Source organism: Monodelphis domestica, chromosome 2 (genome assembly GCF_027887165.1).
Source record: "Monodelphis domestica isolate mMonDom1 chromosome 2, mMonDom1.pri, whole genome shotgun sequence".
Taxonomy (NCBI): Eukaryota; Metazoa; Chordata; class Mammalia; order Didelphimorphia; family Didelphidae; genus Monodelphis; species Monodelphis domestica.
The window spans coordinates 123,497,717-123,512,802 of NC_077228.1; the positions used below are offsets into that span (position 1 = coordinate 123,497,717).

The 15,086-nt window shown below is 36.0% G+C and overlaps 1 protein-coding gene across 2 annotated transcripts in view; it reads right to left on the reverse strand.

Annotated features, from left to right (window-relative positions):
- Positions 1–13,272: 13,272 nt before the first annotated feature.
- The window catches only part of USH2A (usherin), a 327,556-nt gene continuing 325,742 nt past the window's right edge, over positions 13,273–15,086 (reverse strand). For both annotated transcript variants that reach the window (XM_056815925.1, XM_056815924.1), the window contains one exon: positions 13,273–13,593. In XM_056815925.1, coding sequence (XP_056671903.1) covers positions 13,504–13,593 — 90 coding nt within the window. In that variant the 3' untranslated portion in view covers positions 13,273–13,503. The remainder of the gene's footprint in view (positions 13,594–15,086) is intronic.

A 15,086-nucleotide genomic window follows, 5' to 3' on the forward strand; every position in this document is an offset into this window, starting at 1 on the left:
GGGGGCTGTGTCAAAGAGGAGAAAGTAAGCATATTTGAGAAATGTCACAGGTGAAACTCTTAGGACAAGTAATTGGCAAGAGACTAGACATGGGAGTGAGCGACTGATGAGCCAGGAATGACTCGGGTTTCCAGCTTTAGGGACTGGTGGAGTGGGGAATTTAGGGGGAAAGATAATCAGTTTTATTTTGGACATGTTTAGTTTAAGATGTCTACTGGATGTCCAGTTGAAGATATCTGAATGATAGTTGGAGTTGTAATTGGAGATCACAGGTAGATTTGAGAATTCACTGCAAAGAGATAGTAATTACATCCATGGGAGCTGATGAGATTGCCAAATGAAGTACTGAAAATACCCCAGGACAGAAAGAACCCTGTGGGACACCTTTGGTTAGAGGGAGTCAACCTTGGTAAGGAGAAAGGTTTCATCATGTGAGTGGTGAAGGAGGAGATTGTGGAAGAAGGCATTTGTATATCTTGAGTATCTTGTTTTTAGTGTAAGAGAAAATAAAATTTAAAAATATTAGGGAAAAATGGAATAATATATTCTTAACTCAGAACTTAAAATATGAATCATTTAAGTCAATAAGATAAAAAAGTGACAGATTTGGTAAAGAAACAAAACTATATTGAAAAGTATTTAAAATACATATGCAAAATAAAAACAAGGGCTGGAAAATTTTACTGTGCATCAACTGGATTCAGAAAAGCAGGACTCATTCACAATTATATCATCAGACAAAGCAAAAATATTTTAAAATTTAAAAGTGATAAATAAGGATGCTATGCTGAACACACACAACTAAAATAATAATCAGTAATAGATTTCAATGCTCAATTGTCTTAACATTCAATTCATAAAGAAAATATCTGTTCTACAAGAATACCTTGTAACACAATAGTGGCAGATTTCCTCTCAGTTTTGGATAAAGTCTAATAGTTAAGCAAAAGGGGAAAATATAGAACTGAATTGAATACTAGAGAAACTACAAAAGACTTTGGCTGTTCTCTAAATGGGACTGCATAAGAATATGTGTATTTTTCAATGGCACATAGAACTTTTTAAAAAATTAGACCTTATATTAGGGTACAGAAATTACATATTTCCTTATCTTCTATCTTAGAATCAGTACTGTGCATTGGTTCCAAGGCAGAAGGGTGGTAAAGGGCAAGGTAATTGGAAGTTAAGTGATTCGCCCAGGGTCATACATCAAGGAAGTGTCTGAGACCAGATTTGCAGGTAGGATCCTCTAAGCTAGCTACCTAACTATCCCTCGGGGTACAGAAATATTGCAAACAAAGGTACAAAGGTAAAAATAATAAATACATCCTTTACAGACTACAATACAATAAAAATAGTATTTAGTTCAAAGATCAGAAACAAATGATATAGATCTAAATGAATAATGAAATCTTAAATAATGAGTGGGTTAAAGACATATCACAGGAATAATATTATATGAAAAAAATGATAATGATAACATATTAGCATTTCTGAGACATAGCAAATTGAGTCCTTTAGGGAAAAATCAGTTTCCTATGAGCATACCTTAATAAAATAGAAAAATAAGATTTTTTAATTGAAAAATGTTATTTACTTAATTTAGAATATTTTTCCACGTCTCCATGATTTATATTATTTCCCTCTCCCCCTTCCCCATCCAATCCCTGTAGCTGCTATGCAATTACACTGGATTTTACATTCATTGATCAAGACCTATTTCCATATTATTGATAATTGCACTAGAGTGATTGTTTAGAGTCAACATCCCTAATCACATCCCCATTAATGTAATCAAGCAGTGGTTTTTCTTTTGTATTTCTACTCCCACAGTTCTTCTTCTGAATGTGGCTAGCTTTCTTTCTCATAAGTCCCTCAGGATTGTCCTGGATCATTGTATTGCTGCTAGTAGAGAAGTCCATTACATTTGATTGTGCCACAGTGTATCAGTCTCTGTGTATAATGTTCTCCTGGTTCTGCTCCTCTCGCTCTGCATCACTTCCTGGAGGTTGTTCCAGTTCCCATGGAATTCCTCCACTTTATTATTCCTTTGTGCACAATAGTATTCCATCACCAACATATACCACATTTTGTTCAGCCATTCCCCAATCAAAGGGCATTCCCTCATTTTTCAATTTTTTTTTCCACCACAAAGAGCACAGCTATAAATATTTTTGTACAATTCTGAAAAAGAAGATTAACTAATGGAACATCCATTAAAACAATTAGGTCAATAAATGAAACTAAAATCAGCCCAAAAGATGTTATTAAAAGTTAAAGAAATGGATGAAATGGAAACAAAAAAGTAAATGACAGATTAAACTAAAAGCTGGTTCTTTGAAAAAAAAAACTAATAAAGTTAACAAACCTTTAGCTAATTAATTAAAAAGACAGAAAGCCAAATCAATAAAATAGCAAGTGAGGAGGGTGAAATCACACACACACACACACACACACACATGAAAAAAAAGAAGACTCAGAACCTGTTATGTACAGGTAATAAATCTGAGAAAATAAAAGAAATAGAGGCATATTTTAAGAATGCAAATACCCAAACTATCAGAAGAACAGATCTTAAATAACTCAAGTCTCAGAAAAGGAAATGGAAGGTGTCTATAATGGAACTTTCAGAAGTCAAGAGGGAGGGGATTCTCCTGGTCTTAATGCATTCATAGGAGAGCTCTATTTAACTTTATAAAAAACAATACCCAATACTGCCCAAATTCTCAATAATAATCATTTGACCTCAGTCTCTTTATGAAACAAATCTAATCCCAATATATAAACCCAGAAAAGAAGAAAAGAAAAAAAATGGACATGTTAATATTTGTTCAAAAATTTTAAACAAAATTCTGTCAGAAAAAAGCATTTTATCTAAGAAATCATTAATTATAAACAAGTTTGATTTATAAAAGAAATGCAATAATAGTTCAACATTAGGAAGACAATCGACCTAATTAATCACAAAGAAACCAGAACATCCCAAGCCATATGATTATCCTAATAGATACAGAAACAAGCCTTTGATGAAACAAAAGACACATTTATGCTAAAACCTTTACAGCATGTAGGTATGGAGGGACCCCTTCTTTTATACCACTAAAACATTTAATCTGAAGCCAGGGGTCAAAGGGGTATTCATGGGAGACTAGCACCTCTGGTGTGAGGGCTTGCTAAGCCCTATTCAGGGTAGCTTTCCTCTTTTGGTGTCTTTCTGCTACTCAGCTCTTACTTGTGGCTCCAAGAATCTGTAGCATGCCAGAGCCACAGCATCCAGGCTAAACCAGGTAGGGAGTAACCCCAAAGCCTCCAGCACAATGGGGAGTTAGTGGGGTGTCTATCCCTTGCATGTGAAGACTTCTCCTCATAGAAGGGACAGATGAGGAAAAGTGTTCCACTAGCAATGAAGGTGGTAGACGTAGGTGATAAGGAGTGCTTAGAACTTGATTAGATGTGGAAGAAGCCAAGGCTATCCACTCCTTCTGAGCCACCTTGACTGTTGTCTTGCCACTGGACTTCAATGACTGGAAGAGAAGGTGAGGCTGACCGCATTGTGCAGCTCTATTATTTCTACTAGGCTCAAGTCAAAAGACATCACCCACCAACGACACTATTTTGGTCCTCTTTGAATATGAAGGATAACAACCAACTACCAATTATTTAGAACCCAAAGTAAGCATCCTAGGTATGGGGATATACTAGAAGACTTTCCAGTGAATACAAGTATAAAACAAGGATGCCCAGTTGTCACACTATTATCTAATATAATTTTAGATGTGCTAGCAACAGCAATAAGATGACAGAGAAATTAAAAGCATAAAGAAAGGTAAAGAGAAGATAAAATGATTTCTATTTGCTGATGATACTATGGTAGACTCGGAAAATCCTAGAAAATAAGTCAAGATAAAGAAAGTAATTGAGAAATAGCTTCAGCAACACAGCAGACTACAATGCGAACCCTCAAGAATCAACTGCATTTCTTGACAATAATAATAAAAAAAATTAAAGAAGCAATTTTAGAAAGGGAAAAATCCATTTCAAATAACTACCTAATGCAAATGGTAACTGTACATCAATTTATCAAAGTACATAAAAATTTATACAGATTCAATTACAAAATGATCCTAAATGAAATTAAGAATAACTCAAATATCTGGAAGAGTATTTATTGCTTATGACTAGACCATGCCAATAGAATAAACATGATATTGCCAAATTTTATTGTACTTTTAATGTCATCCCATTCAAGTTAACAAGGAGACATTTTTATAGAGCCTGATAAAATAATAAAATTCATTTGGAAAAATGAAATATTGAAAATAATTAATGATGACATGAGAATAGTACTTGTCAAATATAAAGCAGCAAGAACCACAGCAATCATATCAGTTAAAAATAGCAAGATAAGAGGGCAGCTGGGTAGTTCAGTGGATTGAGAGCCAGGCCTAGAGATGGAAGGTCCTAGGTTCAAATCTGGCCTCAGACACTTCCTAGCTGTGTGACCCTGGGCAAGTCACTTGACCCCCATTGCCTAGCCCTTACCACTCTTCTGCCTTGGAGCCATTATACAGTATTGATTCCAAGATGGAAGGCAAGGATTTAAAAAAAATATATCAAGATAGATCAATGGAACCCACTAGATGAAGGAGAATCAGAAACAATGGAATTTAATAACTAGTGTTCAATGAAGCATAAAAAAATCAACTAATTAGGCAAGACTTTTTTTTTTTAAACCCTTACCTTCCGTCTTGGAGTCAATACTGTGTATTGGCTCCAAGGCAGAAGAGTGGTAAGGGCTAGGCAATGGAGGTCAAGTGACTTGCCCAGGGTCACACAGCTGGGAAGTGTCTGAGGCCAGATTTGAACCTAGGACCTCCCATCTCTAGGTCTGGCTCTCAATCCACTGAGCTACCCAGCTGCCCCCTAAGACTTTTTTTAAAAATAATAAAAAAGGATACAACAACTGAGAAACCTGGAAAGCTGGAAAGCAGTCTGGCATAAATTGGGCTTAGATTGGCACTTAATAATGTAATCCATAATACATTCATGGATACTTGACTTTAATATTAAAGATCTTACTTAAAAATTTTAGAAGAGAAACATCATAAACCTCTCAATACAATGGATAGGAGATATTAACCAAATAGGGAATCAACCTAATTACAAAAGATGATATAGCTTTAATTAAATTAAAGTGATAAAAATTTTGCTCAGACAACTATAGCACAGTAAGAGAATCAAATAGAAGAAAAAAAATTTCATGTCAAATTTCTCTGACAAGGGTTTAGTATATTGGTATCCAACATATTTCAACAGCAATTCTCAACGAGATAAATGGAAAAATGATAGGAACAAGGAGTTCTCAGAAGAATCACAAAATTGTCACAATCATATGAAAATGCTCTACTTATAAGAAAAATGCAAATCAAAACAAAACTAATGGTTCATTGAAAACTCTGAAAAATGACAAAAATGATAAATTTGTCTATAGTAAATTTTGGAGGGATTGTTTGGATATGATAATCATACTGACACATCATTGGCATAGCTTTAAAATGATCCAGCCATTCTGGAAAGTAATTTGGAATTATACAAGTAAAGTGACTAAAATGTCCATACTCTTTGATCTTGAGAAGCCATTAGTTGGTTTATATCCCAAGAAAGCTATTGATAAGAAGAAAGTCCCCATGTTCACCAAAATATTCATAGCAGCACATTTGTAATAGCAAAGATTTGCAAACAAAATAGATGTCTATTGATTGGGGAATGGCTAAATGAATTGTGATACATAAATGCAGTGGAATTTTTACTGTACTGAAAAAATGATAAATGTGATGAATACAGAGAGGCATGGAAATATCTTCGTGATTTATGCAGAGTGAAGCAAGTACAATATGTACAAGGACTATGAAAATATAAATGAAAGAATCACTAAAAATAAAAAGTAATATAAAATTATAAAGATCAAGTATGATTATAAAGATGAGCTATGAGAAGACACTTTTAACCCATCCCTTCTTGGAGGTGGGATCTCCACAAGTTTTGCATATTGCTTATGTTTTCAGACTTTTTCAACATATTGATCGGTGATTGTTCTCTTTCTTTTTTTGTCTTTACAAAAATATTATTTTAAGGGACTCTCTAGGAGGGTAATGGAGAAAGATACTGGAGAAAACCAATAATGTAGAAGACAGACATCAACAAAACTCATTTTTGAAAATATAAAGTGGTCAGAAATAAAAGGGGAACAGTTTGAAGGAGCAGCATAGCATGGCAGAGGGCATTGAATTTTGTACTGAGCCCCAAAAGCCTGAAATCATAGCCTGTTCCTGACAAAAGCCATGTCACATTGGGCAAGTTGCTTAACCTCTTGGAGCTGCGGTTACTTCATCTATAAAATGAGTATTGGACTAAGATGGCTTCAAAGATTGCTTCCAAATCCAAGTCTGTGATGAGAATATCAACATATTGCTAGTATATAGTGAAAAGAATGAACAGAGCTATATTTCTCATGGTCTTCCCTTTTCATCACCTACATTTATTTAAAAGTTTATATGAAAGGATAAGAATCACAAACTTTAAACCTTGAATATCACATCATGTCTAGTCAAAAATTGTGTAATTGATTGCATTTTCAGTAGATGAAGAGGGTGGTTTACTTTGAACTCAAAGGAGCTAATTAGATGGTATAAAGGAAGGAACTCACACATCAGTTAAAAATCATTTCATGTATCTGAGCTCTAGCCTCTTTCTCTTAGGCTAATTTTTATTTTGAAGAGAAACAATTCTTTTTTTCTGAATTCAAAGATAATGGGGTTAGGATTCAAAATTGAGCAAAAAGTTTTAAGAGTTAGCAAATAACATGCTTCTTTTCTTTGTCTCTGCGTAGTGTTAATTCATTACTATTTTTTTTCATTACTATTTAAGAAAATAAAATGAACTGATCTCCTTAGTTATTATGCCACTCTATACAAAAACTATTACCAGGATAACCTTCTTTTTGCACAGTTGGTACACAGCATCCTTTGTCATTCCATACTGCATTGTGACATGTTTTTAATGGGATGCTCTATGTAGTTTTTAAAAAGTCACTTGGGGGGGGGGGCAGCTAGGTGACTCAGTGGATTGAGAGCCAAGCCCAGAGGTCCTGGGTTCAAACCTTGCCTCAGACACTTCCTAGCCTTGTGACCCTGGGCAAGTCACTTAACACCCATTGCCTAGCCCTCACTGTTCTTCTGCCTTAGAACCAATATACAGTATTGATTCTGAGATGGAAGGTAAGGGTTTTATTTTTTTTAAGTCATTTTCAACTGCATTAATGAAACTAATTAATTCCATATTTTGTTAGCAGAATCACACAATTCAAAATTAAATATTACTCAAAGTACTATTAGAATATTTTGATTTACATGATGGTTCTTTGCACTGAAAATAAATGTTTAGCCAAGAATGATTGTCTATACTTGTGGTCCCAGATACTAGGAATACTGAGGCTGGTGGTTGCTTGAGTTTGGGAATTTTGAGTTGGAGTGGAACTGAAGATGATTAGTGTCCTTGGGAAGTCCAGCACCCAGTAGTGGAGACCTTCCAGAGTGCCTAAGGAGGGTCAAACCAGACTAGGTAGGAAATAAAGCAGATCAAATCTTCCATTCTCATCACCAATGAGGTCAGGTTTCAGAGTGGTCCCTGAACTCCCCAAACTAGACGAGATAAGGGAAAAGAAAAGAAACTTAATAATTCCTATGCTATATGAGAAACAAATGCATCATGGTAATCAGGAAGACCTGAGATCATATCACCTTTTATATGAATGTAAGCAATATGGTTTACAATGAAGTTAAATTCAAAGAAGTTAAAATTGTCCATTGACACTGATTGTTGATGACTCTCAATCCATTTTTATTCATTAAATCAAATTTTATTGAAATTTGTGAAAAAATGTTATTTCATTGTACATCCTAAAAATTGTAGAATTCAGTATTTTTACGGTACTCTAAGTCTAGAAGGGAAGAAGCTTTTAATATGTGCCTACTAGGTACTAGACACTATGCTGATATTTCATTTGATCTTCACAACAACCCTGGGAAGTGTTCTTATCCCTATTTTACATTTGGGGAAACTGAGGTAGAGAAGTTAAGTAATTTACATAGTATTACACTAGTGTCTGAGGATAAATGTGTAGTCATGTCTTCCCTACCCCACATCTAGCACTCTATCCACACCTGACTGCATAGAAAGTCAAATCATTCTTTGTCGCTCAGTCCAACAACCTTGGTGTCATCCCTGGCCTCCTCATTCTTGTCTTATGTAGCCAAAATGGTGCCAAATCTTCTCATTTCTAAAATTTCTCATATAGTCTCTGCTCCACTCACACAACTGTCTTGCTAGTTCAGGCTATTATCATCTAAATAGACTATTTCTAATAACTTCTTGACCTCAGTTCTCTTCCCTACTTCAATTCGTCCTCCATATAGCTGAAAAAGTGATTTTCCTAAAACATAGGTCTGACTGGGTCAATGCCATCTCCTTCCTGCCTTCCTTCTGACAAATTTCAGTGACTCCCTAGTTTACATCCAGGATTAAATGTAAAGTCCTTGGTTTATTCTCCACCACTTGGCCCCTTCCTCATTTTCTACTCTTTTTACATTTCATATAATCTATGACCCAACTTACTTGAATCTCACATAGAAAATACTCCCTCATCTCTCTATGCTTCTGCACTTGTTGCCCCCACCCCCCCATGCTTAGAATGCTTTACTTCTGTCCTTCTGTCTCTTAGACTGTGGCCTCTGTGGCCTCCTTTAAGATCCAGCTCAAACACTACCTTCTGTAGATCTTTCCTAATCTTCCAAGACACCAGAGTAGAGATTCTTAACCTCAAGTCTATGAACTTATTTTAGAAATATTTTAGTATCTGTATTCCAAAGTTTAAAACTGATATTTTAACTCTGTTTTCCATTAGCAGCTCTACTTAGCTTCAACTCCAAGGAAGACCATGCACCCCACTCAGAATAAGCTGATCCTGTGAAATCTCATCTCCATGCAGCCTGACTCAAGTTTTGATAACTTCTCAACTCATCTTTATTTGCATCTCCCTTCTGTTTGGATGACTAGAGGGTGAAGCATTATATTCTTCCCAAAGCCTACCTTTGTCAAGCATTCATTACCTTTTAGGCGACTTCATTTTCTATCATCAGCTCTGCTTGGCTTTGATTCCATGGGACACCATGGTCCCACAGTCAAATGCTCCCTGGTAGTCTCCCTCTGCTGCCTTTTCAGATTCTCATTTCCCCCATTAGATTGTAAGCTCCTCAAAGTCCACGACTATTTCTAAATTTATATCCAGCTGCTTAGCACAGTGTGAGGCACATAGTAGGATTTAATAAGTGTTTATTAAATATAATGGAATTCTTTTGTAATTTTATTCAATTCTATGAAGTTCATAGTCTCCACCAGATTGCCAAAAGGATAACTGACATAATAAAAAGTTAAGAATTTATGTTTTAAAGCCTTCCCCTCTAAGCAGGGTTGTGTTGTAAATATATATATATATATATATATATATATATATATATATATATACATATATATATATATATAATTTTTTTTATCACTTTCTTATAACTAGACAATCAGCAAAATAACAAATCAAATCTTGGTTGGTAGCACTTGTGCATTTCTAAAGTATAAATGCTCACACTGAAAATTTAACAATGCTCATGACTGACTCTAAGGTTACCTTTTTTCTATTTTTAATGTATTTTGTATGTACCCATTATAAATTGTCTTTCAGATTAGAAAGTGAGTTTCTGAGGGCATTTTTACCTTTCTTTACAAACCCAATGCTTAGCACAGTGACTCACACATAAGTGCTGTACTAGTGGGGAAATCAAGAAGGAACCAAAGTTTGGACAGATACTTGAGAGAGAGGGAACAGATAAAGAGTAACACCATTCCCCCCCCCCCCCCCCCCCCCAGGCAGAGCTGTTTGAATAATGGAGTCAGATCTGATTAGAGCTGAAGGGTAAGAGGAAATCCCTTTCAGTCTCTTTCTTCTTTAGTTGATGTATTTTTAATCCCCCTTCTAGTACATTTAAAATAGTTAAGTCTTCAGTAAAGCAAAAATAACTATTTATTGGATAAAGAGTTAAGGTATAGGGTTAAGGATAGAGGAAACAGGAAGTCCCTGACTATTTCCCTCCTATGGATGGTTTCAGGGGGTTTGAAGGACTAAGTCCCAGTCTATGTTAATGTCTTTGTGGACTCAAGATGTTGGTACTTCTTTTCTCAGTGATATGGTTTGGATGAATCTTCTGCAGGATAGGCTATTGCCTTCCCCGAAGGGAAAAAGTCTCTATCCTACTAATGTATCAGATGAATGATCTGGATCTTCTACTGCTCAGCAAAGGATTTAGTGGGTATAACTTTGTCTGCTTGGTAAAGATTTTGTTCTTTCCCTCTTCAAGTCAAGGAGAGAAGAACCCAGCAGTTCTCAGCTGGCTCCTCCTTTAACTTAGCTGGAATGTTCCATTCCCATTCCCCAATCGCAACAGAGTTCCATCTCATCTTTTCCTGAGAAAGCTTTGCAAAATCCATTCTTTTCATTCATTTTAGCATTTCCCTCTTCCACAGTGCTTAATAAATGTTTAATGATTGACTGGAATATTAATATGTAAGAATCTGAAGTCTGACATACAAGCATATGAGCTCTCTTGGAGTCAGAGAAGTAATCATCTCCAAGTGCTACCCAATTATGACCAACATCATCTATCCAGCCTCTGCCCCAATGGAGCAGTCCAATGAAGTTGCTTGTTCCTGAGTTGTCTTATACTTCTATAATGGGAGCAGATCCTCCATAGTAGAGGATGCTCTATGTAAGTTTATAAAGGCTTTGGTCAGTAGTCACACAGACCAATTTTAAGACAGTGATTTATTTTTTTGAGTCAAACAAAAATCTGTTTTGAAAGGTTCATTGGGAAGCAAAATCTTTTCTTTATCCTTAACTAAGGGAATGCATTCTCCACAATTTGAGAGAGAATTGAGTGAAATATAGGTGCTACTATCACAGTAAGAGCAATTATATTTGTTGTTACCATTGTGTAACTAGAATTTTGTACCCTTGGACTTCATCTCCCAGAATCCCTTTCCTTCTGTCCCCACGTTACGCCCTTACATGTTGTACATAAGCGTTTCTGTAACTGCCCTCTCGCTCTCTCTCTCCCGCTTGCTTGTGCAGTCTGGGAAGCTTCTCTTTACTAAGGCTATCACTTTTTTTCCACTTCAAGTTATTATTAATACATCTTATAAAAATATAATATGTGGAGTATTAGATATATTAATTTTTAATCTTACACCATTTTGAATTTATTTCTAATCAAGTTACAGGCAGGAAAATAATCCTGATCTTACAGGCTACAAGGTTAGCTCTCTTGCCATTATTATGGGCTAACTTTGTGGGCTTTAAAAGGAACTAGACTTTCTAAAGAACCAGGCCAGGTGTACATAGTAGTTTTAGGCTGTGCTTTATCATGCCTGCCAGGGTGGAGAAGTCAATCAGTATGTGGGAATTCCATCCAAAGAACATGAGTAAAACAATTGCAGAGTAAGTGTTTACCTACTTTGAAACTACCTGCACTTTTCTGGGGGAGGGTGAGAGGTAAGAAGTGGCCACCAGGAACTTCCAAACCCGGCATTCCTTGCTCAGTGGCCTAGAATTGTGGTCAGTTTCCTGGCTTGCTTCATGTTAGATACCCGACTCTGAATATACATTCATTGAGTGCTTGTGATAGAATTATGAGAGTTACACTGTTGGGTCAAAAACATGTTCCAGGAGACACTGAGTGTTAAGATTTAGACAGACTTACTTTTCTTCCTCCCCCCCCCCCCACCCCCCAGCCATGACAACTTAAAACCAAAGTATTTACATCTCTCCAAGCCCTAAAACAGACACTAGTTATCCTCTTTTTCTCGAACATCCAAGGACCTTGTCACCAACATAAAGAGGAGGTGAAAGAAACCTTTAAGGAGCTGTGGAAAATGGTAACAGTCTATTTTGCATGTCATTTGCAATTTAAGATAAAGGGTAAGACTTCCTCTCTGAAAGGGGGGAAAGGGTAGATTGCAATGGTTTTCTAAGTGTTACTCATTGAAGCATATGGATGATCTTGGAGTTTTACGTACATACTATAATTTAAGCAATTATATTCATTTCAAAGCGAGAAGAGGGCTTGCACATATTTTCCTCCTATTTAATTCTGTCTACAATGATCAAACTGATGAAATATTACAAACAGATCTGCAGTTGCCATTTGAAATCTGCTAAATTGTAGACGTTAGTGTACTCCAACACTCAGTACGTTGTCAGATTTTTATGATAACTTCCCTAATTGCAGTCTCAACATTGTATGTTGATATACTATGAAATAGAAACATTGGTTACAGTTCAAGTGGAGGTGGTTCTGTTGAAACACTTCATTTTCTATTTGAAGTGCATAAATTGGCTATTTAGTTTTCAGATTTTAAAAGGATTCTTAAAAGCGGAGATAGAGGCAGTTGTATCAGAAATTATATGCTGCCCTGTCAAAAAGCTCCGTGAACCAAGGCTTTCCAAAAAAAAAAGGTTCTGCCTGAAGCAGTGGGACCCATATTTAGCTCGAGAGAAGCATGACTCCAATTTATGTGAGATTTTTCTCATATTGAATGGTGTGTTCATATGTGAAATTGGTAGATTTTGATAATCTTAGCTTTCTTTGGGGGGTTCCTATTGCCTTCATTTATCCATTAGAAGGAGAAGGAATGAAGGACATCTGAGAGGAGCAATAAGAGCATATTTCTTTGAGGAAAATCATGCAGCCTTCACTTACCTTTGGGGAACTTTGGGTCATGTTGTTTGGCTTCCACTTTATTGGGAATATCTTCATATTCCCTTTTTTACAAAACCTTTTCAAATTAAGTATTGGTTCCAAGGCAGAAGAGCAGTAAGGGCTAGGCAATTAAGGTTAAATGACTTGCCAAGAGGCACACAGCTATAACGTGTCTGAGGTCAGAACTGAACCCAGGACCTTGGGTCTCTCCAAGCTTGGATCCCAATCCACTGAGCCTCACACTACCTTTTGACCTAAATTCCAAGTAAGCCACAGAAATAAATTATTTTTCTATTGCAGTGCCTCTGTTCTTCTAATGGAAATCTAGACCCATAAAAATATACATTACTCTGTCACTGACAAAACACACAGACCTGAAATGGATATGCATAGAAAAGACTGGCCTTCATTCCACCAGCAAAAGAGAAGGATTTATTTCTAGGCTGAGCCTAGCTAGAATACCATCAACCAAACAATCCTTATCTCTCCCCCAAATGCAAAAAAAACCAAATTATGTTCATGGAAATAAACGGCACACAGGAGTAACTCTTCAGGTTAAACAACTAGTGAGTCATTACTGAGCAATTCTAAGATGTGGCACTACAGTTCAGTTCCATATCTTGAATGGTTTTTCCATCTGTTACAAATGAGTGTCTGTAAATGTGGTGTGTTCTTTAGTCACAGAACTGAAACCCTTGATAGCATTCATCAAATCTTCATCATCCACGTACTGAAAAAAAAAACAAAACAGTAACAGTTATGCATAGTATATTCTTTATTCTATCAAACTCAGTAAAATTAATTAAGATTTTTTTTTCAGTTAGTAAGGGCAGGAGTAGATCAGAGAAAAGAAGCGTCATAGAGGATTTAAGATTTGGCTACAACTTGGAAAATGGGAAAGGTGTGAATAGGTAGAGGAATGAGTACTTGTCTAGAGTAATGTTTAAAAGTAATAGAGAGTGCACGTAAAGTGTTTTGGGGCCAACATAATGGGAAAAGGCTTCTAGATTTTTGGTAAAATATTTATAGATATTCTCTAACATTCAAGCAGTCCAAAACAACTAAAAAGATTTTAGGCGATATAAACAAAAACCTAGAGACTGAGTATGGTAGTGATGCATGGAATCCAAGCTACTGGGAAGGGTAAGACTGGCAAATTCCTTGGACTTGGGAATTCTGAGCTGACGTGCACTGTGCCAGTTGGGTGTCCTGCTAAGTTCAGCATCAGTAAGGTGAGCCCCCAGGAACAGAGGGCCAGAATGTTGCCTGAGGCAGGATAGAACTTGCTCAGCTCACAGACAGTGCTTTGGCTGGTGCCAACCTGCAGTGGAATCAGAACCATGGGTAGAATCCATACTTTCCAGTCTTTAAAAAAAGAAAATGAAAGGCATAGAGTCCAGGGTAAGAGCAGTGATAATCCTTCTGTATTTTGCCTTAGTCAGGCCACTTCTGAAGAATTATTTTCCTATCTGAACAACACATTGTAGGCAAGATATTCATAATCTTTTAAAGGAATAAGTCTATAGTGTTTGGCTTGCCTAAAGGAGAATTATTTAGATGATAAGGGGGCCATGCCATATGAAACTCATTGGAAGAAATGGAGATATTTAGTCTGGAGAAAAGATTTGTGAGTGGAGTCATTGTCTGCAAGTAGTTGATGGTCTGCTATATGGAAGGGGGCCAATCAGTTCATCAATAAACATTAATTAAGTACCTACTGTATGCCAAGCACTGTTCTAAGTAATAAAGTTTAATTTTTTTTGAATAGTAAATTTTATTGAATGATGAAAAATGGAAGTGATGATCACAGAAAGAAAGCATTAATGATTCATTGAGTTTTTCTGGAATTCTATTTTCTTGCTTTTCATTTTAATCCAACAGAAAGATACACCTCACATTTTGATAATTGGGAGGATGGCAAGGATATCACTTGATTACCTTAATAGTCTTGAGATCAGGTCTCACAAACAGCTATAAACAAAGAAAAGTTCTACCAAAGTAATTGAGCAAAAGCATTGAAAAATATGATCAATATTTCTCCATGTCTTATACTTACCAATTAACCTAACTATTTAAACATACGGAATGACAAGGAATTTAAAATACTTTTTCTTTTATTTAGTAAATTCCCAGTTGTCTTCTCCCTTTTCCCTTCTGAGTGAATTGAAAAGCAAAACTGCCTCAAAATAAAAATTGATTTGTTATTCCAACTTATTTTTAATC